General features: G+C 41.2%; 2 protein-coding genes across 6 annotated transcripts in view; one reads left to right on the forward strand and one right to left on the reverse strand.

Annotated features, from left to right (window-relative positions):
- MOSPD2 (motile sperm domain containing 2) overlaps positions 1–5,153 on the reverse strand; it is a 31,113-nt gene extending 25,960 nt beyond the window's left edge. For 3 of the 4 annotated variants that reach the window (XR_014789182.1, XM_084844153.1, XM_084844154.1), the window contains exons 1-2: positions 4,530–4,778; positions 3,468–3,531 (exon numbers count right to left, since the gene is read on the reverse strand). Coding sequence is in view for 2 of the 4 variants with exons in the window: in XM_084844153.1 (XP_084700279.1) it covers positions 3,468–3,531; positions 4,530–4,538 (73 nt within the window). In the remaining 2 variants the exon portion in view is untranslated. Of the gene's footprint in view, positions 1–3,467; positions 3,532–4,529; positions 4,779–4,937 lie in introns of those variants that run through there. The other variant, XM_084844156.1, reaches the window with a different exon arrangement.
- FANCB (FA complementation group B) lies at positions 5,022–26,034 on the forward strand. Of its 2 annotated transcripts, XM_084844151.1 has the most exons (9): positions 5,022–5,237; positions 7,374–8,405; positions 10,072–10,224; positions 11,980–12,072; positions 14,368–14,496; positions 15,315–15,472; positions 15,715–16,148; positions 17,486–17,723; positions 21,410–26,034. In XM_084844151.1, the coding sequence occupies exons 2-9, from the start codon at positions 7,482–7,484 to the stop codon at positions 21,804–21,806; spliced, it is 2,526 nt and encodes an 841-aa protein (XP_084700277.1). In that variant the 5' UTR covers positions 5,022–5,237; positions 7,374–7,481; the 3' UTR covers positions 21,807–26,034. The 2 variants fall into 2 exon arrangements, with proteins under 2 accessions (XP_084700277.1, XP_084700278.1); XM_084844152.1 differs by lacking the exon at positions 10,072–10,224 and having other exon boundaries at positions 21,410–26,028.
- The last annotated feature ends 493 nt before the right edge of the window (positions 26,035–26,527 follow it).

Raw genomic sequence — 26,527 nt, forward strand, 5'->3', positions numbered from 1 at the left:
TAACATGGCTACCTTTCTGAATAACTTCAGCCACCGAAGCTTCCAGAAATAGCACACTGAGAAACAAATTTTTTTTATTCTAATTAAAAATTAATTGGGGAAGTTCTTTTCAAGTGGGTGACATGAGAAATAAGATTAAATCCAGAAGACAGTAATCTAACACTATGGGAATTCCTGAATAAACTGAACTGAACTTTTGTGCCAAATTAATCTATTAAGGCTGCAATCCTATACACATTTACCTGGGAGTAAGTCCCACTGAACTCAATGGGGCTTAGTCTGAATAGACACCCATAGGACTGCAAGTCTAGTAAACTGATTTTTCAACTGCTGTTTCTCATATCCATTAACTGAACTGAATATTCACAACAATGATACAAGATTGCTTATGGCAGCAAGTAGCAACTTCATCAAAACTTCACTGGAACAGTATCAAATATTAAGTACAGCATCTGATTATTAATTACGAGTTACTTCCCACTGCAATTAGATAGTCTACTGTAATTAAGGGTGCAATCCTATAGGGATAGTCTGCCACCTCTGAACTCCTGACTTGGTTGACTATCCCATGCCCACCCTGCATAGCATGGAGGGGATCTTCTCCTTCGTGCTCCGGCTGCCCTATATTTGTGGCTAGATGCCCAATTTCTACCAACTGGGGTGCCACAGATCAGGTGGCGGGAGGCCAGACGGCGCTTCCCCGGTCCCTGACCCCAGGAATGCCACCTTTTTGTCTCCTCCACATTGCTCTTCTGAACACAAAGCTGGGGAAGAACCACGCTTCCTATGAACAGGGAGTCAGATTTATGGGAACCAAGCTCAGAGCGCCAACTCCAAACTCAGTTCCCGTAAACTAAAAAATCCTACTACCGTCTAGATGCTGTCTAGCAGCCATAGGATTGCCCCCTAAATCTTCAGAATAATGAGTCTATAGAAATTAATTGAAGTTAGCAGTGATTTGAAGTAACAAATATTTTGATCTTTGCAGAGTACATTACAAAGCCTTCTATATTTCATAAAGCTTGCATATCTTCTACAATTGTTTATGCCCCTAAATGCTGTATAGAAGTGAATGGTGTTACTAAAACACTGAGGCTTTCTAGACAAACATGGACATGACAACTTACTATTCTTACACTTGCCTTTACTGCTGAAATTTATAGCCGATTTTATTGCTTCATCTTACCAAGATACACAAATCCTACAGACACTTATCTGGACATAGTTATTAGGATTTGTTGGTTCAGAAACCTGTATTGCTTTTAAGGGTGGCAATGTCTTTCCCCTGATATAAAAGGGTGATCCAGTTTCTATTCAGATTCACTTTTCCCTTGTGTAAGTGTATGTATTTACAGCAACAATGTGTAATACTGAGCTTCATTATGCAAATGAAAAATGGCTAATTTCTCCACAGCATGCCCCCACCCAATAAAATGTATTTAAATATATATGCTGCCTGTTTGACAAGGCTGATAAGGTGGCTATGGTCTAGGAAGGTGTTAGCCAAGTTATGGAAATGTTGGTAATTAGGACTATGAGGGTAGAGATGACAGCAGGCGATACCGAGGCACCTACTTGAGCTGTGGTATGGGGCATGGTTCCAATGGGAACTGACCAAGAGAAAACAAGAAAATGATCTGCACTTTTGCAACTGGCCCAGCAAAAATGCTTTCACGTGGGAGCAGATCCTTGAAGTCTTTGTAGGATCATGTGGTTCAAGTATGGTAGCATTTTTTTTTCAAAGCAGTGGCTCATGATCGGAAAAGGGAAGAAATTGAGGGAAGTGAAGAAAAATGTTCCCTAACTGGACTAAATCTTTTGGTTTCATTCATTTATTAGCACACTGTGTAGTGCACATGATACCAGAGGTTCATGCAACCCTGTAGCTATCCACTTGCCTCAGTACCTGTAGCAAGAGTCGTCTTCAGACAACTGGGGAAAGAAGCTTTAGTTGCAATCATAGGCACACTGGAAAGTCAAAGGGATTTACTTTGTAACAGGCTGATATTATCCATGTTTATTCTGAAGGCTTTTTTTTTTTTTTTTTACTTAGTCCACAAATTACTAACCTGAGTATGTGAGGGTAGTCAAGGCCAATTTGGGCAGGAGCAATGATGTAATGGGAGGATGACTGTAGTGAATATGTTGAATTGTGTGGAAGAAGACAACAGCTAAAGAGCTGTAGCAAATAGCTGGTTACCAGCCTCCACCTATTCATTACTTTCTTAGATCAGCAGTCTAATTAAGGGAAGGATATGTAAAGAGATAATTAAGAGGAACTGTTGCTGTGGAATGATCTCCCCTCCGCAGCACATCAGGTCTCAATGCTGCTGTATTTTAGGCATGTATTGAAAACTTACCTTTCTACTTTTGCTCTTCCACCAGCCATAAGCTGTCTTGATAAATCTCTAATATTGGACTATAGTGTATTTACTGTATTGTTCTATTATTTTATGATATCGTTGTGAACCACTTTGGGATTCAAAATGTGAAGCGGCAGTATGGACTTGAGCACGCTCCGGGAGAGAGCGCAGGACAGGAAGGCCTGGCGTGCTATGGTCCATGGGGTCACGCAGAGTCGGACACGACTGAACAATAACATGGAAATATTGCTAATAAATACACATGCCTTTGTCTTGCCCGTATCTGTACAATTAAAAAAAACCACTTTCCCTTCTCAGACATCCTGAAGCAATTGAGCTATCTTTTTACTCTGCTACTATCATTTGGAATTGTGTCAAAATTACTGCTTACAAAACCATGAAATGAGCAATATACAAAGAAAAAGCTTGCCATCGTATATGCTACATGGAAGCATGGAGCAATATCTGGAGGATACAAATCCAAATATTTATATCCTTAATTGATATTAAGCTGTGACACTATTTTCAATTCTGGTCCCTGCTAAAAATGCAATATAACAAGCAGTGGTGAATTAAGGATAATCAGAAACAGGGTAAGCCCTGAAGGTATCAGATAAAGAAACCTTGCCAAAGTTAAACAGGCCTGGGAGAACTCTCTGGAAATCTCATATATGCTGCTTTGGATTCCGCTGAAGAAAGGTGAGAAGCAAAATAAAAAAAGTCAAGACTCCTACAGAGGAGGAGACTCCTTTCACAGAGGTATCAAAATTGGCTTACAACTGCTAAACCAACACCCTTAAGCAAAAGGGCAACTAGAGAATAAGCAAAATACCAGGGTAAAGAAAAACAAATTAAAAGGCTACATTAAATTGTAGCAGTTCAAGGGGCAGACAACCTAATTATGTGAAGTCCAAACAGTCCAAGTACAAAGAATCAATCTTCTTTCAACAAACAGAATATTTCTGGCTAGTGATGAAAGCCTATAGAATGGGCTTAAAGCCACCCATCCCCTGGATTTTTTGATATTTGCTATCCCAAGAACACTGTAGTGTTGAAGCTGCAGGATACAAATATTGTACATTTGTCTTTGTATATATAACCCACCTGGTATATATTCTGTCTCAAACCGCCTTCTGGTTTCACTTATTAATGCAGTCCTGTTTGCTTGCTGAAAGAGAAGAAGTTACAGAAGACCATCACCACCAGAAGATACCATTTCAAACACTTATCCTACCCAAAGAGTGGGTAGACTTCAGGCTCGCGAGATCTACTTTGTTTACTGGAACTCCAAGATCCACAAACCAGAGTCACGTGCCAGGAATGTTGTAGAACAATTAAAGTTTTGCTATAATGCAATAGCGGAGTCCTAACATACCCAAAGAAATCATTTTCTTCTAAAAAAGACTCTTAATAATGGAAACTTCTTGAAATGACCCTTTCAGGCAATACTTGCAGGTGGACTACTAGGTTACCATATCAGGACTGGAGGGGAAGTGACAGGGCATTTCCATCTGTAAGGAATGGCCCACACAGTGTCAACTTTTTCCTATGAAAAACGCATAGGCATCACTATTTAAAAGTCAGGGACCTCTGTTAACTGTAAGGGTATTGACTTTCCCCAAGCAGAGACATCTATGGCCCATGACACTTTATAAAATCGGCAACACAACAGGTAACTTTCTAATACTATGGGGGGAGGAGGAGGAGCTCTTGCCTCAGTCCAAGGGGCCTTCCAGATGTTGCTGGACTCCAACTCCCACCAGCGCATCCTACTGGCCATGTTGGCTGCGGCTGATGGGAGCTGGAGTCTGACCACCCCTGGAAGGCCACAGGTTCCCCCATGCCTGGACGAAATGAACTTCGCGCGGCTTTCCCGCCTCGTAGAGTAGACCTTGCCACACCCTTAAAGCGCCTCAACTCATTTCTCCCCAGAATTGGCGGTCACCTTAACTCCACCGGCTAAGAGGAGACGCGCATTTCGACAAAGCCGCCCTCTCCCCGCGCCCCGACTGCCTCGCCCCGGCCCGCCTCCAGGTTCTACCCATCCAAATGCCTCGCCCGAAACCTCGCGTTCTCTCCCCCAGCCCCCCTCGGAGACGACTCAGGAGTTCTGCCTCGCCCGCCCGCCCGCCCCCCAACCGGCCTGGCCTGCGCGCGGCTACTCACATCCGCCATGGTTGCGCCCACACGCACTAGAAGCAGAAGCGACAGCAGCCGGCGAGAAGCACGAAGCAGAACAAGTGCGCGGGGGCAGGAGCGGCGAGGCGGGAGGAGGAGGAGGAGAGGCGCGCGTGACACAGGCTGAAGTAAGCCCGGGCAGCCGCCGACGCGGCGCCCGCGGGCAGCAGCGTCTCCAGTCGTTCCCGCGAACCAATCCTTGCCTTTCCCCTCAACGGCTGCCGGCCTCCCTCCCTCCCTCCCTCTCTCAAAAAAAAAAATACAATAAACAAACACTGCTCAAGCCGGCTACGGCAGTGCGTGCGCGCGCGCTGCAACTCGGCCCCCGCTTCCTCGCCTCCCGAAGCCGCGCCCATTCCTTTCCCGCCGCCATGCCGCCCTGTTATAATGGCCAACCTCCGCTCTGTCTCACGCAGCCCCGCCCGTTTCTGCCCAACGACGCGCGGCTCGTTGCGAAACGTCGTCGGCTTGCGTCACTTTGCCCCCACAGTGCTTTGCGTGGCGGGACGTTCGGAGTCTCGGGGCAGTGGCCGTTAGGCGTGTTGCCGAAGCCCTCGGGGAGGGGAGGGAAGTGGGGCCGGAGTCGGGAAAGCCGCCCTCTCGGGTTCGCGCACGGCGCCTTGAGAGCAGTCTGGTTCCCCCTCCCGTGTTAATTCAGAAATAAGCACCCCTGAGTTCAGTGAGGCTTACTTCCAAGTAAGTATGCTAAAGCTAATTTCCAGGATGCGGCCATGTTAGTCTACTGCAGCAAAAAACGGCAAGAAGTCTTGTGGTGCCTCAAAGTTCGAGAGATTTCTTCTGGCATAAACTTTGGTGGACTGTAGCCCGCTTCACCAGATACGTGGAGCATCATGGAGAATTTTAGAGTTTTATATAGTACGCATGGGGAGGGGGTGGAGAGAGAACTGTCAGAAGTGGGGTCAGAAGGAAATACAGTGTTGTGATAGCCACCATCAGTACTTTCTGTATGTAGTGTCCTTCTGACCTTACTGTTTACAATTCTTCCGTAAATATATGTACTGTTTAAACATCTGAAGTTCTTCATAATACTTCATACATCTGACAAAGTGGACTATAGTCCACAGAAGCTTATGCCAGAAGAAATTTGTTAGTCTTTAAGGTGCCACAGGACTTGTCACAGTTTATGCTTAAGGTAGCAGTCAAAGCATTAAGGTGGTTCTTTAGTATTTATGCAACTGGAGCTGTGATTTCATTTATTTCATGTGTTGACATGCTGGCGGCAGGAGATTGTTTAGGTTGAGAGATTTAGCAGTGCTAAAAGCCATCCAAGGAATACATGTCTGAATATTTGTGGTACTAGAAGAGGCAAAGGCTGCAGCCCTCTACCCAGTTTCCTAGGAATAGGGCTCATTGAACTGACTAGGAACTACTCTTGAGTTGTCATGCATAAGACTGCAATTGTAAGTTGTTGTATTATAAGTAGGAATTGCTTTTGGATCCCATGTCCTAGCTAGGCCTCTTTCCTGGAACCGGTTTCCAAGTTAGGGTTTAGCCCTAAACTATGTAATTAACAAAATCCTTTCCCACACCTGTGGATAAATGTGATCACACATGTATATGCATTTGGAGTTAAGGGCTATACGCCTTAAACTAATGCACTTTAAAAATGCACACATAATTTAAGACACTGGCTCTACTTCAACACGAATGGATTGACAAATACAAATGGTAGGGCTCTTGTATTTTTTTTTAATGATGTAGAAGGAATTGTAGCAAGTGCAACTCTTCCCTGCATCGTAAGGTGACAAACTGTACCTGTCAAAATATCCTCTTTAAAGTTACAGGAACCCTGTGTTCATGTGCATTTAGCCACTCCAGTTCGTGGCTCCTGTAGTGCACAGTGGTAGTATATATTCTGTAGCATTCAATTGAGGATGCAGTCCTATACTCACATGGGAATAAGCGTCAGTGAATGCGGTGGGGCTTAATTCTGAATAGACATGCATAGGATTGCCCTGTGAGTCCCTTTTCTCTGGAATTGAATTATCTGAAAGATGGAATCTTCCTTACTTTAAAGTTAGAGACATTAAGGGAGCAATCCTATGGCCACTAGTCAGCGGCTAGGTGGCCATAGGATATCTGGTTCCTGGAGAACCAACCTTCCCCACCTTTCTGCGCTGCCTTACAGGCAGCGCGGAACAGCTCCATGCTCACAAGAGGAGCATGGAGTGGCCAAAACAGAGCGTTCTAGGGCGGGGAGGGCAGAAATGCTGGTACGATGCATCCTATGTGTCATCCGGCAGCCTCCTCCCCTGTTCTGCCATCCTGTGGCTAGATAGCCGAAATCAGCTGTCTAGTCGAAAATGAAGGGCAGGAGAAGCGCGAAGGACTGTCCTTCTGAATAATTGCTATAGGAATACTGAACATAATGCTCCACGTGTGCTCATATGAATGTGTTCAGCACTCCCCTGGCAATACTTTTTTGATTATCCTGGGAATTATTACTTATTTTCCATCACAATGGGTTTAGGCTGCAATCCTATGCATGCTTACTTGGAAGTAAGCCCTATTGAACTCAGTAGAGCTGCGCAGAATTTGGCTGCCAAAGAGAATGTACTTTCATTTCAACTCTTTTAGTATGAATGTTACAGGCAGTCTGAAGTAGTTACCAAAACTTGCCCTGTTTACCTCTGGGCAACGATGTTTAGGAGTGGGCTAAAAGTGTTTTCAGGATTTACAGTGCATTTGTTAAACTGAATTATCAGTTAGTGTGAATATGACTCTGTGAGGGGTCCAGATTAATCCCTATTTATTGAAGTTAAAACACTCTGTAATTTATTGCAGTTTTACCAACACTTCTTTATTTTTCAGATTGGGAAAATGCTGTGAAGATCAAATACTAAACTGAACAGAAGAATAATCTTAATGGAAACCAGGGGAGTTGCCAGCCTTCATACTGTGGAGATTTTTTAAAGAAAAATGTTAACGGATCAAGAAGAGAAGCTGTTGTCTTATAATGGGGAACTCCTTATTTTCCAGCTGTCAAAAGGAAAATCCTCAGAGAGTGACAATACCAGAACGACCAAATTACATGTTAGACGAATGACTTTTGATGGCGGTACTAAATCTTTTGTTGAAACATCCACTGGGTCATTTAGCATACGCGGGGAAGGTGTTGAAATGATTCATTGCAACTGTACATCTGACTTCAGGACAGGAATTCTTCACCCCTGTATTCTGTTGAAAAAGAAAAAGAAGAAGAATGTTAAATATATTCTACTGTTGCTTCATAACTTTAACAAATTTGAACTGGCCCTTCAGTTTAAACTTGACTATGAACTGAAAGAACCTATAAAATTGCTTGCTGGCCCAACCGTTTTATGGACCTATGCAAAAAACCTGTTCCATATTTCTCCCCAAGTCAGCACTGTCTTATGTGCCCCTGTTCAGTTTTCATCCATCAAATGGGCTGGTGAGATTGAGGGTGAGGGAGGTGTTGTTTTGGGCATCAGAGCTGCTTGTTTGCCAGAGGGAGGAAATGGACCAGCTGTTGCCAACTCAGATGTCTTCATCTGGGGTAGTGAGTGTTTTGCTTATGTCGTACAGAAACAGAAAGTGCTAACTAGTGCTAATTTTCTGCCTCATGCTTATGGCAGCATAGTATCTTGTGTGGACATCTTCAAAGCTGAGGCAGTGAGAAGCAAGATGAGGACATCTGCTGTTGCAGTCACGTGCAAAAGCCAGTTGGTCTTTTTCCAAGATGGTCTGCCTAAAGAAGTCCAGCAGCTTCCACATGGGAAGCCTTGTTCAGTACAAATAGCTGCAGTGGAAGGAAACAGCCTGTTAGTGCTTGTGGCGTTTGCTTCAGGAGATGTGTGTGCGATATGGAAACATGATTTTCAGGTATTGGACTCTCATTCTAAAACTATTTTTGTTCCTAGAATTGTGAAAGTTGTGTTTCCTCACCTTCTGTAGTAAGTACATAATCATCCTAATCCATAGGTCTGTGGGAATTCTGATGTACACAGGGTTCTCCTGCTGTGGTTTCAGGCATAACTCCAAGTACATAATATTCCCCACAGTTGAGATCAATGGGAAGCCTTTGTTTACATAAAAGTTTCGTGTGCACATTGTAGTTCTGACACGTGCAGTGTAGGGATGATGGCAACGGAACCAAATGAGTTTGCATTTTTATGAATCAGATCTGCTGACTCCTCAGTGAACCAGCTGTTCCCCTGTCAGGCGGATTCCGCGGACTTGTGAAGCGGTTTTCTAACTTTCCTGATTTTTGCGCAAATTTTCAAAATAAAAACCCTGTCCAAAGATGTGCATCTCCACCATAGGCTAAAGCATGAAAATAGCATTTTGGAGGGAATGTGCATATTTTCTCATCTGAAATTCAGAAACAAAAAAACCTGATTACAAGGATGAGTGGATGACGGAACGAAAAGCGCCTGACGGTCCATGAGACACAGATGGAATGGATTTTACACAATCTGTACATCCCCAGTGCAGAGTTTCTTGTCTATAATAGGGGGAGCATTCAGCTTCTAAAATGAGAGATATTGGGGCTCAAGCCAGTCTAGGTGTCATTCCGCTTTCCTTTTAAGGCTTCATCCTGTGCCTACTGGAGCAGCTGGTACTTATTCAGTGGTGAAGATGTCTGTATAGGCTCAGAGTACATTTATAATAATTGCTTAATATGTTCCAGGGCTGAACTCTGCCATTCAAAATAGATGGTAGGGCTAAACCTTTGTTATTTAAGCCATGGTGGGCTGTTTTGATCATGCAAACTGGTTCTTAGTTTAACATGAACCAGAAAGTTTATTTTTTATGCACATATGTACATCAAATACACAAGTATCTTATTTAAGCCACAGTGGACTGCAGTGCGTGCCAGGCCGGATTTGAACATTTAGCACCCATCTGTGGCTTGTCATGTCATGTGAGCCTGGGCTGCGGGGGTTGTTCAAGGGTTAAACAACCCTCGCATAATTCATGGTCAGTTCACACAACATTAAAAGCCACAGCCAGGCATTGAATATTCAGAATGGCTGGCCGCACTCATTGCAGACCACTGTGCCATAAACCATGGTGGGCAGTTTGATTGTGCAAACAAGCCCTAAATTTGCCATTTAAGCAAACTTTGGAAAAAACTTTGGAAAATTACACTTCATAAAAAAGTGTAAATTTTTAAAAGCAAAGTATAAATGATAAAGTAAATATAACTAGATTTCAGGTCCTATATCAGTGTGTAGCAGATTATAAAATGCTTGTGCACCATCTAAGGGTACGTTCTCAAACTTTTAACACTTCATTGATTGAAATATTCATAATAGCAGTTACTGCACATAAAACTCCCCCAGTGTTGGTACAATGTGGTGTAGTTGCTGGTGTACCATAATATTTTCACCTACCTTCCTAGTTACTGCAGGTAGTATTTTCATTAGATGCAAATAATGCCAGTGTAGAAATCTTGACATGTGAATCACTCGTATGTTTTAACCATTTTATGTGTATAAGTAGGTATCAAAAATTAAAATACCTCCAATGATACATCATTTTACAGGTGGCTTCTCGCTGGAAAAATGTGAGATCTGTTCTAGTAGATGATTTTGCTGGCACAGGAACTGAACAAATCCTAATTGTCTTAAAGACAGACTCAATTTCAGAAAGTTTGAATACGTTCCAAATAACGGACTTCGGAAAGGTTAACTATGTGGTAAGATTCAGTGCATAAATTGTTGGGAAAGGTTTTACTAAAAAGAGAGATTTGGCCAAGAACCCATTTCATCTTTAAGGCAGTCCTTTGTTCATAGTCCAGTGTGGTACATGGCACCCATTAGCTAGGTCCTTCAGTGCAGACATTGATTCAGATTGGCAGACTTGGTGGGGGTAAACATGTCAGGCTCCTACAAAATCAAATCCCTTTTGTAACTCTGCAGTAACCTCATTTGTTTGGGAGGCAGGCAGTGGCCTCATTTGGACATAATGCTGAACTATATATAGTTCAGCATTACAAGAATGAAATGCAGCAAGTCTTGGGCTCACATGCTTCTTCTCATCCAACGTAGCTGCAAGTGGGGTTTGGAAGCTTCCACTAGGTTTGCTGTAGCTTGTCAAATTGTTCAGACCCAGACAAATTGTGGATAATCTTGCGTCTTGTTGAAACGAGCCAACTCCAAACCATAGTTTATGAAGTGGGCTAGTTTCAACTGACCATAGTTAAAATTACCCACAATTTAAGGTTTGGGCAACATGCTAAACTGCGATGAATTTAAAATGGATGCAGAAGTTTCCAATCTCCTGCTCATGTCAGAAGTGGGGGAGCTTTCAGGCCAAATGCTCACTGCAGCTTATTCTCGTAACACTAAAGCATAGTTTAGTGTTGCATCCAAACTGGAAAACTGTATTCGATAGGTCTCATGTTTCTAGCTTTTGTACTAGTCTTGGTATAATTGAGTTTTAGAAAAAGTTGTAATATAATGAAAAGTCAATATTGCATAAAAAATACTATAAGATTGCAATTTTTTCAGCCTTTAATTTTTTTAAGTAGTGTAGGCTTTAAAATTAGATACATCTGTTATAACATTTATTAATTTATATCCCAAGGCAGTGCACATAGGTTCCCTGGCAGTCTCCCATTTGGGCACTGACCAGTTTCAGACCTCCCTAGTTTCAATAAGGTTGCTCAAGGGTTTTTTTGAGCAACCTTACTGAAACTAAAAAACCTTTCAACTACTAGAAATATGTAAAAAGCAAATTGACACCAAATCCTTGAATTTTTTTTTCAAATTTGTTCACAAATGCATATTTGGAAAACTTATTTTGAAAAAAAAATCAATTAACCTATTTGTTTACACTAGTAGGTAACATCTGAAGTACAATGTAAATTCAACCCATATAATTGAAAACTGGTTTCAATCCTTAAGGAATGTTGAACAATTGTTTTATGTGTGACAACGTGAGGAAGCACATTTGTATTCCAAGGTGGACAGGAAAATGCATCTCTGCCTGTCCACGCTGAGTAGTACAAGTAAGGATCACATTAAATGGTTTGCATCCATATGTGCATCTAAGCTATACATGCTTCCCAATTAAGGGAATCTGTGCACAGAAACTTTCTTTCTCATGCCGACCTCCTTTGCTGAATGAGAGCAAATGTGTTAATACTTCACGCTATATGCACATTTCTTACAGTGTGTTCTGCTCAACCAAAACTTCTTAATCCAGCACTGTGTAACATTTAATTATATATTTTACCATAAGTCTATATATAATTATATGCTGAAAGTATTTGTATTTCCTAATTAACCTCTTATGCCTTTGTGCTGTTTTGCAGTATCTTCTGGTTCCCCGTAGAAGACTTTTAATTGCATGTTTAAGTCCTTGATACTTTTTTACATCTCACAGAGCTTCTATAATTGTATGTCACTTACTCTTAGGCAACACACATTAACTCTATGTCTTTCTTTAGGGTAACATAAGCTATGAAGATGATTCATCTTCTGTAGAAGAGTTACAAGAGAATCGCTTTCTTACTATCAAAGCACTTGAAGCAAGATTACAGGTTCATGTCCAGTATATAACTCTTGATATGTCTTGGAAACAGGATATGTTTTGTACTTAATTAACTTTTATGCATTATGTACTCTGTTTTCGATCATTTCACTTCATAGATGTTAATGCAGCAATTGACTTTTCACTGTTGTAACCATGGTTGAATATAAGTGAATATTGTTGGGTTAAGTGAGTCTTAACTATTACTAGTGTTTGATGTCTAAAATTCTTAAAGACATTTTTTAAACTATTAAGCACAGACAAGATGAGAAAAATGTTTGCAGACATTTATTAATGAATTCTTTTTGTTGGATCTGTTGCTTGAGGGTTTGCAGTGCACACCTATGCATATTTACTTCGAAGTAAGTCCCACTGTGATCAGAGGGGTTACTACCAGGTAGGTGTGCATGGGATTGCAGCCTTACAGAACAAGGAGAGGTAGGGGGAGATTGCTTCCTTAATTGCATTGGATGTGGAGTAAATTGATGGCCATGACTAATTGTATTTAATTAGGAAACATTGGGAAGCTGGGAAGAGATCGCTACTGCTCATGTACACATCTTTTTTGTCTCGTACAGTCTCCCTTCCTTCCTTCCTGGGCAGCAGGTGCTAGAGGAGGGATAGACAGCTCTTGCCAGAGGTCTGAACTGATCACTTCCACCACTCCATCCTTCTCAGCTCTCACCCTTTCCCCCCTTCTTGCCAGAGGTCTAAACTGATTGCTTGCAGAGGGCTTCTCCTACTTCCTTCCATCACTCCATCTGATGTGCCCCCCCCCCTCCCCACATGGTCCAATTCTACAGTAGTCCTAGGATGGGAATGTAGTGGAACTAGATCGATAAAATCATCATGCAGTAGGAAAAAGCTGTTACATGGGAAGGTGCCTTATACCATTTCAGACTATTTGTAATCCAGTAAAAATAAGGTTGAACTGAAAAATAATTGTAATAGAATTTATTTTTAAGAGAACTAGCATAAGAAGCAACATACTAAAAGTTACAATGTCCAACTCGAAGCAAAACATGGTTTTTCGAACCTAGTTGTCACTGGAAATGGCTGAAAAGTAAAAGTCGTTTGACACCAATATTTCCACTTCTCCAGGGGTCAAATGAACCCTTTTCTTTTTGGAAATTAGGTGTTCAAACATTGGAACATCCAATAGGTTCACTTTTGTTTCTTTATCAGCACAACATTTATGAAAAACAAAATAAAAACCAAATACTTCTAAAGCCAATCTTGTACATTTCCTTTGCTCTGTCAGCATTAATTCCTGTTGATGTTGAAGTGGTTCTGCTTCCTTTCTTTTACTCACTTCAACCTGATGGACTGGCTGCTGCCAGGTGACAATTGATGGGGGAAGGAGCTGCCTTCTCAATAGAGCTGATGATGGCCCTCTTCCCTTCCTCTCTGTCACCGCAGCCTGATTGCCACAGTAAAGAACAATGTGAATTATAGATCTGGATGAATAAGATTGTGTGGGGTGTGTGTGTGTACATATTATAAGAGATATCATCAATTAATGGCAGTCCTAGCCAAAGGAAGGTGAAGATAATTAAGGAGTATTGTGCATTTGCACAATCTGGAATCAACATCTGGCTCAGAAATAAATGGGAGCTGGAAGCTCAGTATGTATTTCCAATACACATTCTTCCTTTCTTGGCTTAGCTTCTGCAACAAATGTTCCCTCACTGCCTACAGCTGTCCTTCCCACCTCATCTGTAGTGCAGTGACAGAGCACATGGTTTGCATGCAGAAGGTCTCAAATTCAATCCCCAGCATCTCCAGGTAGGGCTGGAAGAATTCCTGCCTGAAATCCTGGAGAGCCGTTGCCAGTCAGTGTTGACAATGCAGGCCTAAGTGGACCAGTGGTCCAACTCAGTATAAGGCAACTCCCTAAGCCCTTCAGTTTCTAAGAGGTATGTACAAATAGCAAAAGGATAATTACTTCAGCATAGTTGATGATGGGAAATATGAAAGGAAGTTGCTACAAGAAGCTGATGTCCAAGTTTCAGATAACTGCATAAGTTCTGGCATGGGTGATCTATCATTTTGAAGGGCTGTCACAGTCTGCAGTAAATTGGTTGAGATTTTTCTCTGCACACTATCAGTTTAGTCAAGTGATTATCATGTTAATCAGAGAACTTCTCATTTCTAAATTAAATAATCAATAATTTTCTAACAATGAGAGCAAGAGCTACAAGGGTGACTTCATACTGGATATTTAACGTCTTGCATAAGAACAGTGTCTTCTATAACTTTACAGTGTTGTTGTCATGAACCCTCCATTCTCTTTTATATTGCATAGGCTGGCTTTGCTTCTGTTCGAGAACTACAGCAGCATTTATGGCTCAAACAAAAGGTTCTGATGCAAAGTTGTGGTGCTTTAATAGATACTGTTCAAGATCGAAAACATAGTCCTCCAAGTGCAGTAAAGGTAAAATTCATGAAGATACATTGTAAAAAGGATGGGTTTTTTTAAATAGATGTGCTGTTTTTGTTCCTGTTCTTTTATAGTAGGTACCAGCCACAGTTCTCAGATTCTGACTGCTGATATAACAGGGGAAAGCAGCATTGTGCTCCCCATATGTTTTGGCCTACAACTCCCATTAGCCCCAGCCAGCATGGCCAGAGGTCAGGTCAGGGATTATGGGAGTTGAATCCAAAACATCTTGGGTCCTATAAGAAATTAATTTTCCTATGTTTTGGCTCAGTTGTTTTCACTAACAGCAAAAAAAACCACACAAAAACCAATGGGTCCAGCCAAACCAGTAATAGTCAATTTCTAATGAAGTACAAGTCCAAAATGTTGTCGTTATAGGTTACAACCACTAAAGAAAGATATGTCTATATTGTCAACACAAAACGTTATAGTCACTAGTACTGTTCTGTAGTTCATATGTAATTAATGACCAGGTGGTACAATGACCAGGTTTAGTACAATTCTCTCTCAAATGGGAACAAAGAGAAAATTCAAAAGGGTTATAGGTTTTGAAAGTTTCAGATGAAATAGTTCCCCTTCAACAATGTGTTAAAATATCTGTAGAAGACAAAATCTCTTAATGTTTTTTGTTGTAAATATCATGTGGAGCATACTGTAGTAACAACAGTTTATCCTAGAGTTAATCTCTTAGCCAAAATACATAAGGAAGAGCAGTGTTTTCCTGTCTTGTTGCTTGATCTGTGACCATCTCAAGATCTCCTTCAACAACTGCTTTGGGTATCTGTGTAAATATGTGTATCTTTTCATGTAAGGAAGGTCTTGTTTCTCTCTGGGATGAAATGGAGAAAACTTTTGATAATGGCAAATCAACCCCATCTAAAGACGAAGAACAACTTGTAGAGGAGGTCTGGTACCGTGTGGTGGAGGACAATTTAGTAGTTGGAGTAAAACTAATGGAAGCATTTGACTTGTAAGTAGTTTTACTGCTATTCAGTCATACATTATTGAGCACTATCACTAGTAGCAATCATATAGATCAAGTGTATTGTATGAAAAAGTGCAAAGTACATTTTAATTTATTTTTGGTATAAAGTTAATAAGAAAATATTGTAAATCACAGAATTATGAAAAATGCAAGATCATACTACACTGCCAGTCCTAGATTTTTAAAAATGTTCTTTGTGTGCGTTGTGGTTGTTTGTTTTTAACCAGGCTGCTCAGTGATGTCAGTTTATCTCTGATAATGGGCCAGAAATGCCCTTCACTTTCTCCAACAAAGTGCCGGTGTAATGTTGTTACGCTGAAGAAAGCTGTGCTGGCAGAGTCTACACCACATTGGCAACTGGAACCACTGCCTAAAAGGATCAAGTTAGATCATGCTCTTTTCCATGATGGAAATGGAAGTCTTTCTCGGGTGATGGCAGATAGGACAAAAGTCTTTACTGCAGTTACTCACCTGTCCCCTTTCTTGGCGTTGCATCGAGCACATTGTATGGTACTGCTGCATGCAAAGAAGAAAAGCTGCAAAGATGAAAATCAGCAGAAAAGTGAAAACGTAACTGTATTGTGTGGGGATATTTTATTAAGTGTGGTGGAGATTTCTACTGGAAAATACTCAATAAATCTGAAAGATTATAAATATACAGGTAAACTGAAACTTGATAGAAGTGGTACTTCATGTACCTTTATTTTTTTTTATATCATGGATTAGTAGTTATATTATGCCATATTGTGTCTTTTGAAATATTTATTAAAAAGTAAAACCATCATTTTAGCTTATAGGCTGTTGTATATGAAATATTGACTGTAGTTTTCAGTCCTGATCAGGAACTGAACCTAAAATAGATTTATTCAGGAACATAGGATGTTGCCTTATACTGTCAGACCATTGGTCTATCTAGCCCAGTATTGTCAGTCCTGACTGGCAGCAGCTTTCCAGGGCTTCAGGCAGGAATTTTTCCAGTCCTGCGTGGAGATGCCAGGGATTGAAGCTGGGAATTTCTGCATGTTAGGCCTGTGTTCTATCACTGAACTACCACTTCTTTAGATTTTTAGCCTATTGTGTACCAAAGACCAGATTAGGTAACAATGTTGTTGTTGTTGACGTTCAGTCGTGTCCGACTCTTCGTGACCCCATGGACCACAGCATGCCAGGTCTTCCTGTCCTGCGCTCTCTCCCGGAGCGTGCTCAAGTCCATATTCATTGCGTCAGTGATGCTATCTAGCCATCTCATCCTCTGCCGTCCCCTTCTCCTTTTGCCTTCAGTCTTTCCCAGCATCAGGGTCTTTTCCAGGGAGTTTTCTCTTAGCATTAGGTGGCCAAAATATTGGAGCTTCAGCTTCAGTATCTGTCCTTCTAATGAGCAGTCAGGGTTGATTTCCTTTAGGATGGACTGATTTGACCTCCTTGCAGTCCAGGGGACTCGTAAGAGTCTTCTCCAGCACCACAGTTCGAAAGCATCAATTCTTCGGAGCTCAGCCTTAGTTTTCTTTAAAACAAAACCCTATTAAAGCACAAATTAAACACTTAATATTTCTCCTTGTCACTGTATTAAACAATGCCTCCACCCAAAGTTCTTATAGGGCTTCTCAATGAATGTTTAGAACTTGATGTGTATCTATGGGAAGATGAATTCATAATTCTGAAGCAACTACCAGGACAACCAAAAGGTTGTTCTTGGTTGGTATTAGGGATAATGTATTGGGTGTAGGAGGGGATGTTGTCTCTGAACCTGCAGTGCCCACACATATACATACATCTGTGCGCGAACACACACACACAACAGAGTAGGACCTTGGATTGCAATTACTTGCTTAGTACCTACAAGAGTTTAGAAAAGGACAGCAAAAATAATGTTAAATGCTTCCCAATTAGAAAATAAACCATCTTAAGGGAATACAATTTGTATTACCTTAGATTCCTTAATTAACGTGTATAAAACGCCTCTTTAATCTAATGAATGATTTTCTGTCCCTGCTGTAGGCTCCATGAAAGACCTTGTTGCACTTTGTGCTGTATCACACAAGATATCATTTCGAATAACCTCCCCTGACTACACGCTGATCCCCATAAACACATGGCTTCTGGTACAAATGGAGTGTACATCAATCAAGGAATATCCTGATTATGTGATCTGTTGTAAATCTGGAAATCTGAATGGCACTCTCTTCAGGTGGAATCTAAAAACACAATTTGAAGGAACTTTGACAGTATTTTGCAGGTAATAGCAGTTGGAAGGCTGGGGATGCTTTGCTTGCCTCTTATCAAATCCTAAAGTAGTTTGAATGTTGCCTTATAGGTGTAGTACTTGTGTTCGTTGGTAGCACAGCAATCTAAGACAATTTTGAGAGAGCTATACAAGGTGTCTCCAACTCACCACCCATGGAGATGTCCAACAGCACCCGTAGAACTCTCCACTCCCTGCCCCTACAGAAAATTATTTTTAATTTTTTTAAAAAATGAAAAACATTAGGGTGCCAGATTCCTGTTCCTGAATCTGTTGTTGATCAGCTGTTCAGCAGGCAGGAAGAGAAGGAATATTTTTTTATTTTAAATACTTAACTTGCCTTCTGCCTGACAGCAGACTTCCAAGGTAGCTTATTGTAAATATTGACCACCATTTTGCAATCTTGCATTAAAAAAATGGTAAAACATCTTAAAAACAACTTTTGGGGTTTCCCAGCCTCTTTAGGCTCAGTGCTTCATATCTACAGTAATGTTTGGGGCTCCTAAACAATTTTAAAATGGTGCCCAAGTAGGTGTCGGCCAAGTAGGGATTCAGACTACAAATTAGCTTGTATTCATTAAGTTATGTACCTGGATAGAGTTTGAGTCTAAAAAGTCACAGCAAGGTCCTAACAAGCATCCCCAAGAAGTTCCCTCACCAATCTGAAAGTGAGAAAAGTAAAAACACACACACACAATGGAAAGTGTGTTCCCAGCTGCTCCAGTATGAGGACATCCCAGTGGGCTTGATTCTGCAGCATCTTCTCTCAAGTTCTCAGATCTAGAGTGCCACCTTGAGGTCCACTGAGTTGTTGATGACACCCAGCTCTATAACTCCATTCAGGCATTCTTTGTCTGAGTTTACTCATTGTGTGAGGAGAGGGAGCACTGTAGCCTGCCCCTCTCCTTGGTGTTTCCATCTCCCTCTATTCATGGAGGGCAACTTTCTGAGAGGAGAGTCTCTTGTATCTGTGGAGGCTCTCCATGTGATCCAGAACACTGGAAAATCAGCATCCTGGATTGTGTGGAGAGCCTCCAAGGATACAGAAGGCTCTCCTCTTCTGAAAAGCACACTCCATGAGTAGAAGGCAACAGAAATGAATGAGGAGAGGGACTGGGCTAGAGCGCTCCCTCTCCTCATGTATCGAGTGAAAGGTAAAGAATGCCTGAATAGGGTTTATCTCTCTATCTAAATCCAAGGAAGCTGCTCTAGTTTAAAATCGGTCTGATGTTGGTAATGGACTGGGTGAGGGTGAACAAATGGAAGCTTAATCCTGACAAGACAAGTGCTCCAGGTTAGTTGCAAGGCAGATCAGGGGATAAGGATTCAACTTGAATTGGATGGGGATACACTTCTCTGAGGACTTGGGTTTGCAGTTTGGGTGTACCCCTGGATTCAGCGCTGAACCAGGTTTTGGTGGTGGCCAGGAGTGCATTGGCACAGCTGATTCTAGTCCACCAACTGAGCCTGTTCCTAGAGATGTCTGATCTGGCCATGGTTGTGCATACCTTAGTTACATCCCGTTTGGACTACTGTAATGCACTCTCCATGGGGCTGCCTTCAAAAAGTGTTCAGAAACTTCAGCTGGTCCAGAATGCAGAAGCCAGACTGTTGACCCAGGCTAGTTACAGGGAATGCACGACTCCCTTGTTACAACAGCTTCAGTCTTTCCAGGCACAATTCAAAACCCTAGTTATGAAGTGTAAAGCCCTATACGACTTTGGATCAGGCTACCCAGAAGGCCACCTTCTCCTATACAAGCCTGCCTTAGGTTTAAGATCTTCAGGGGAGGCCCTTCTCTCAGTCCTGTTGCTACTAGAGGCATGTTTAGTGGGGACAGAGGAGAGGGCCTTCTCAGTGGCCATTTCCAGGCTCTGGAACTCCTTCCTGAGAGAGGCTAGGTTGGCCCTCTCTCTGTTCTCCCCCTCTTTGTTGTCCTTCCACTAGCAAGGAATGACACTTTTATTCAGGGAGACTTTTGGCATGTAAGCTGGTCTGTTGCTGAAGGGCTTTTTAATGGGTTTGGTGTTGTCTATTTCTTGTGGGTTTTAATTGTTTTAATGGATCTATGTTCTGTTTTTAATCTGTAGTTTGCTGTTGGCTGGAAAGTCTGGTTATAAACAAAACTAAAAAAAAAAGAAATACAAGGAGAAATAATGGGGAGGGAGTGGCTGCTTGCAAATGTCAAGCAAGCCAGATAGAAAGCAGCTGGCACAAGCTAAGAAAATCAGTGAGACACAATACACTTAACTTCCTCTGAATGTTGCACAATTCACTTAAAGGATATTTTGCACAGGTCTCGATGAATCATTTTGTACAGGACAGATGTTCATTGTGAACATAATTGGTGAATATTCAAGCTCCTACGCAGTGGGAGATTTTAAAAGCAAGAAAATGTCAAGTCATGAAACGCATCTTTGTTATATCCTAATTCTTTTATGCAAACACACAATAGGATTTCATTGCAATTCAGCTCACTGAATATCTTCAAAAATGTGCCAATGGGTCCAAAAAGGTTGGGGACCCCTGCTTTTAGGGTATCACTCTAAACCTTAACTGGAGCTTACTACCTTATTCCTGGGCAGGGTTACAGTCAGTGGCCATGCTTGCACAAAGCAATAAGCCAGAACAGAGTTCATGGAGAAAAATCAAATTGAACAAAAGTTTAATGTAACTAACTGCATGTAATGAAACATTCAAAATGTAGGTGTCTCTTCCTCCCTTCATGATTTGTTTACTTTTTGTTTTCATATATCATTTTGCTCCATTTTGCAATTAATTATGTTTACTTACACTTGACATTTTTGATAATAAAAATAAAACTTTATAGTACATTGTTATAGAAGATAGCCTAATTCTTAAAAAAAAAAGAAAAAGGAGCTTTATGAGCATACACTCCTGACTTGAATGATAGCAAAACCCATTGTTATTTGTGGAATCTGCATGCCAAGAGCTTTTCAGTGAAGTGTTTCATGAGAATCGGTCAATGGGAAGGCAGTCAAACCAACTAACTCCCAACTTTGAATTACATATATAAGATTCCAGCAAATCCTGGTTTACCGTCCATGAGCAAATGTGTCCAGCATGCTGCCTGATCATTCTCGATTGGTCACTCCGGTCACTGGGAGCAGTTTCAGAAAACAGGAATTTGCTAGGAGGAAAAGGCTTAGCAGTACATTCGGTCTGGGCCTTCTGGTTTTTTGCTCCCCTAACAAACCAGAGTCTGAAGCCAGATCTTGCAATTGGCTTAGGATTCCTGGCTTGTTTGGGAGTGACAAGCTAGGAGTCTGGTTCAGATTCCCACTGAGCTTTTTCCACCTAATGAGTTCCTGGTTACTGAAGCAGCTTCTGCTATCAAGAGGAGCCAAATGGGAGCAATTGGGCAGCGTGCACCGGCATGCTTGCTTATGAACAACAAGCCAGGATTCACTGGAATTCTAGCTGATGGTTGTTGTCTGTGAAGGCAGCCAGTGCAACACTTGCTGCTGAGGTCTTTTTAGCATTGCTTTCTTTTGCTCTTCCTTGTACCTGGCGTTTGGTCCAGATAGAAATGTCATTTTTTCAGCGTTCTGTTAAAGCAAAAATACGTTGGTTCATTAACAACTTTCTGTTTTAAAACTTCCTGTTGATAAATTTTAATACACAATGATAACTGACTTTATTACAAATTTGCTTTACAGACATCAAACTATCTTGCTCCAGTGTCTTCATAACCTGATTGGATCACTGCCACCAACTTGTAAGATAAAACCGTTAAAGTTAGGAAGCAAGGAGGTACTTGCCGAACAGCTTGCGTTTGCTTTAGTAAAGGAAATGGTTACTCTCCGTCACTCCTTCTGTTCAGCTCTAAGCCAAACTGAAAGCAACTTGTCTCTCAATTATGAGGAAAACAGCGAAACAAACAATACCTCTGCAGTTCAGCATGTCAGAGAGGCATTTAAAAAGGCACAAAAACAAAGCATTTTGGGTATGAACCAAACAGTGAGTGGTGGCTTATACAGAGGACTTATTTTGAATGTATTTGAATCGCAGCTGAACTCTGACATGCTTTCATGGCAATGCTCTTCACTCTTTTAATTTTATTTTGAATTATTTCTTAACTAAAACTATAATGTGATGCACTCTATAGCCCTATTCAGGCATTTGGGAATTGTGTATAGTAAATGCATAGAGGGAGAGCGTGCTAGCTTGCCCCCCTTTGTCATAATTTCTGTCACCCTCTACACATGGAAGGTGACTTATTCTACATGAGGAAAGTATCTGATGCTTTCTGACCTGTATCTGTAGAGCTCTCTCCACGATTTTGAGTGCAAGTTTTCCATTGTTCCAAATTGTGTGGAGAGCCTCCACAGGTTCAGAAGGCTCTCCCCTTTAGAGAGTAGCGCTCCATGTGTAGAGGGTGACGAAAATGCGTGCAGGTGGGCTAGTATGCTCCCTCTTCTCACATGTTTAACATGCACATTTTCTCAATGCCTGAATAGGGCTTATGTCTAACTCCTATTTATGATTAACGATTCTGTCAGCGCTGTCATTCTGTTAGTGCGAGTGATTACAAGGAAGTTATTTTGGAAACTCATTTGGCTGAGTTGAAGTATGCTTACCAATATATGTGCTTTTTGCCAGGATTCTATATTCATACCCATGTTGGTGCATCTCTTCCTAAAACGGCAGATGAGGAATCTTTGCTAGGGGAAGAGGGAGTGATGGGACCAGGAAAACCTTAGGTGGCACCCAGAAATGTTTGACTCTGTGCCATTTCCATGTATAGGATGGCACTCTCATTGTAGTGATACATGTTGCTTTAGCTAACACAGATTTTTTAAGGCTTTATTTCATAGTACCTGTGGAAAAACTCCTGCAGCAGGTATATAAGCTTAGAGCAATATCCACTTGTGTGTTTATTTTTTTTGTCGGAACAAAATGGCTGCCCACTCTAACTTGTTATACTGATCTGTCACAACAGGAATGAGCTGTTGCCTTAAGCAGATAGAGGCTCAATGTCCTGGTTAATCTTCTCAGTTAATCTTCACTGGAGGTAGTTTCATATATTGGATGCTGTAGGTGGTTGCTGGCTTCATGCACGGATACTCTGAGGTCAACCATAGTTGAAGCCGTGCTGAAAGGTTGAATAAAAATGTGTTTTACTATCATGTGACATTTAGATGTATTTTTTGTATTTACTATAGGAATAACTGAGCAACAAAGCTGCTCCTGGCTTTCATATTCCTAATTTTTTATTTTAAAAATGATTATTGGAAATTAATATATAGCATATATGAGAAATTGTATTTCACATCAATCATAGTTTACCTAAAACAATATTGTCTTTAAAAATGTGACACTTTAATCCATCCACACAATTCCTATTTTTACTTCAGTATTAGTTCTTCTGAAATTTAGAGCAGAGACATCACACTGACAACAAAGGTCCACATAGTTAAAGCAATGGTATTCCCCGTAGTAACCTATGGCTGCAAGAGCTGGACCATAAGGAAGGCTGAGTGAAGGAAGATAGATGTTTTTGAACTGTGGTGCTGGAGGAAAATTCTGAGAGTGCTTTGGACTGCAAGAAGATCAAACCAGTCCATACTCCAGGAAATAAAGCCAGACTGCTCACTTGAGGGAATGATATTAAAGGCAAAACTGAAGTATTTTGGCCACATAATGAGAAGACCCTGGAGAAGATGCTGATGCTAGGGAGAGTGGAAGGCAAAAGGAAGAGAGGCTGACCAAGGGCAAGATGGATGGATGATATTCTGGAGGTGACGGACTTGAGCTGGGGGTGCAGTTGGGGGTGGTGACGGCTGACAGGAAGCTCTGGCATGGGCTGGTCCATGAAGTCACGAAGAGTTGGAAGTGACTGACCGAATAAACAACAACAACATATTTCAGCTGTCAAACAGTTGTATGGAAATTGTACTGTGATCCTTGTAGTTTCCACATGAATATTGTGAAATCTAATTTTCATAATGAACATTGCTGGGTAGCCTTAGCCAAGTCATCATCCATTAGATAAACCTATCTTGTAGGGTTGATGTGCAGATAAATATAATTTGTAAAAGCACCATACATGGCAAAGTACTACAAACGTGAATAAGAAAATACTGCTGGTTGTGCAGCTCGGTCTGTAATTTCAAACATGTTTCTCATACTCTTGAGAATCTTGTGAAGAGGTCAGTGTGGTGAAAATGCAGTGTAAGTGACCTAGTTTCAGGACTGGGGTAGGGTAGTCAGTGAAAATAAATGAAGTATTTCCGCATTTTTCAGAACTACCTCAGTGAGTTTGTCACTTTTTGTTTTGTCTTCCTATGGCAGGGCAGAGCAACTGTAGCCCTCCAGAAGTTTTGGCCTACAACTCCCATCATCCTTCGCCATTTGCTGTGCTGGCTGGGGCTAATGGGAGATGTAGGCCAAAACATCTGGAGAGCCACAAGTTGCCCACACTTTTGTTCTATGTCTAAAAGTGCCCAGAAGATCATTGTACTGTGTAGTTATTTCTGTAACACCATTTAAATATTGTATTCTTTGTGGAAAGAAGGCCATGAATCTTAAATTACATTTAGTCAAACCTTTAGCACTCTTCACGTGCAGCCTCTGTTTCATGCTTCCTTGTGTTTTTAAAATGCAAATCAACATTTTCCTTTTAGTATTTCTCCCAGTTCTCCTTTGTATTCAGTATTTTCCCCATAAGCAAGTTTTATGTGATGGGATGGGCTGAAAATGGTGCTTTGCCTAATAATTACAAAAGGCCCTTTGATTCTACTGACTGCTTTTGGGCACTGAGACATACAATATAGCAGGGGTTAGAAACCTGGTGCTTTCCAGATGTTGTGGACTACAATTCCCGTCAGTTCTGGCCAGCATAGCCAGTGGTTAGGGATTATGAGAATTGTAGTCCACAACATCTGGAGGGCACCACATCACAATTGTAGTCCACAACTGCATTTATGGCTGCTAATGCAACTAATGGCTGCATTTATATCTTTGAGACTTGGCTACTGGAGTTGCTGAGCAACTGACAGCTTCCAATGTAGTGAAAATGGATTTCTAATAAGAGCATTAAACCTTGGCATATACATAGGGTGTTTTAATGTTTGCCCTACTTGTACACATGTGAATTGTAACCTGAATCTCTTCTAAAACTGCAGTATCAGGAAACTCCTGAATATGCCTGCATTATATATCTCTAAACTTCTCAGTGAACATTGTTCTATATTTTACTACAGAATTGATCTTTACTCCATGTATCTGTACAAGATTAAGACTTTTCCTGGAGTTGTTGAAACAGCTGTTGCCTCATCAGTAACCCTTAAGGGCTACCTATGTGCTTAATGTTTTTCTAAAGTTCACCTGGAGCCAATACATTACAGACGTTGTTGGACTTCAGCTCCCTTTAGCCCCAGCCAGCGTGGTCAGTGGTCAGGAATCCTGGGAGTTGTAGTCCAAAATATCTGGAGGACAGGTTGACTGTGCTGGTTTTCTATTTGAAGAGGGATGTTTGTTTTAACAGAGAAGTGTAAAAAATGTGATTCCCTCATCTGCAGCCTGAAATGGTGCAGTCCATGCATACCACCTCATTCTGTCACATGTATAGATTGGGTCTTTGCTCCTGGCTTTCAGTTCACTATGACTGATCTCCAGCAGGCAAAGCCTTGTAAAGTAAAGGTACATCCTTTGTTTCTAGGTGTGCCCTTGGTTTCTAGTAAAACAAAAGGTACTCATGCTCAATATGGGGATGGTGAGCAATATCCAAAGCTGCCCAAGCGCCAGTGGGACTCACCCACCGCTCACACAACAGGGATTTAGTGCTTCGGGTAGGAACCAGAAACAAGCAGAAACACTATTTCTGGAATAGGGCAGGTCAGCAGAGCTTACAGAACGGAGCTCTGGCAAACTGTCCCAATCCAGAAACTAGTGTTCCCACTCGTTTGAGGGTTTCCTTTATGAAGTGCTAAATCCCTGTTGTACAACAGTGGATCCCTCTTGCACAACTGAATTGGCAGGAGCACAACGGCCCCTTTGGATACTGCTCAGTCTTTCCTTTCTGGAAACCATGTAGGTTTCGTTACTAAGAAGAAATCTAGTGATTATTATTGGTCTGAGTGACTCCTTGTTAGGTTTGACTATTAATTTGTTCTTGTTCATTTGTGGAGAGTTATCCATGGGATGTTTTTAAGATTATCATTCTAGCCATTGGTTTTTATATGTTGAAATAGAGCTATCATTGGTGATTCAAGCAGGGATGTTTGTCAATGTTGCTCATTTTTATGCCTGTCGTTCTCTCATAGAATAAAAGGAGACTGACACCTTTTGTCTATTCATAAAAAAAACTATTTACATCATTTTATATTTGATTTTTGCTTAGATAGCTGAATTTCAACCTATAATATTGAAAATATTCCTAAAGAATTTGAAATTGTGATTGCTCTATGGGTTTCTTAGCATTCATTTACCTGGGGAGACTTTATTATTTCCTGCATAAACACTTCCACAAACCCTGCAATCCCTAAGTTAAATAGTGCTTCTCATGGGCTGCAGAGCCTGCTTTGATGCATGTGTCAGTACACATAGACACAGCTGTAGACTCTTGCCTCTGTGAATGAGGGATGCAGAGATAGGTATTTTATTGTTTTTCTTTACAACTGTATATCCCACCCTTCTAGTACTATTGCACTCTAAGCTCTCTTACAGACATTAAAATATAATATTCCTATAATAAAACCTATAAAACAAATGAAAAATGGGCATAGCAGATGAAAACCCCAAACATGGCTTGCAATATTAAACTTCATTTGCCT

Source organism: Heloderma suspectum, chromosome 3 (genome assembly GCF_057233095.1).
Source record: "Heloderma suspectum isolate Gila_16-S chromosome 3, 16-S_ref, whole genome shotgun sequence".
In the NCBI taxonomy this organism is placed as follows: domain Eukaryota; kingdom Metazoa; phylum Chordata; class Lepidosauria; order Squamata; family Helodermatidae; genus Heloderma; species Heloderma suspectum.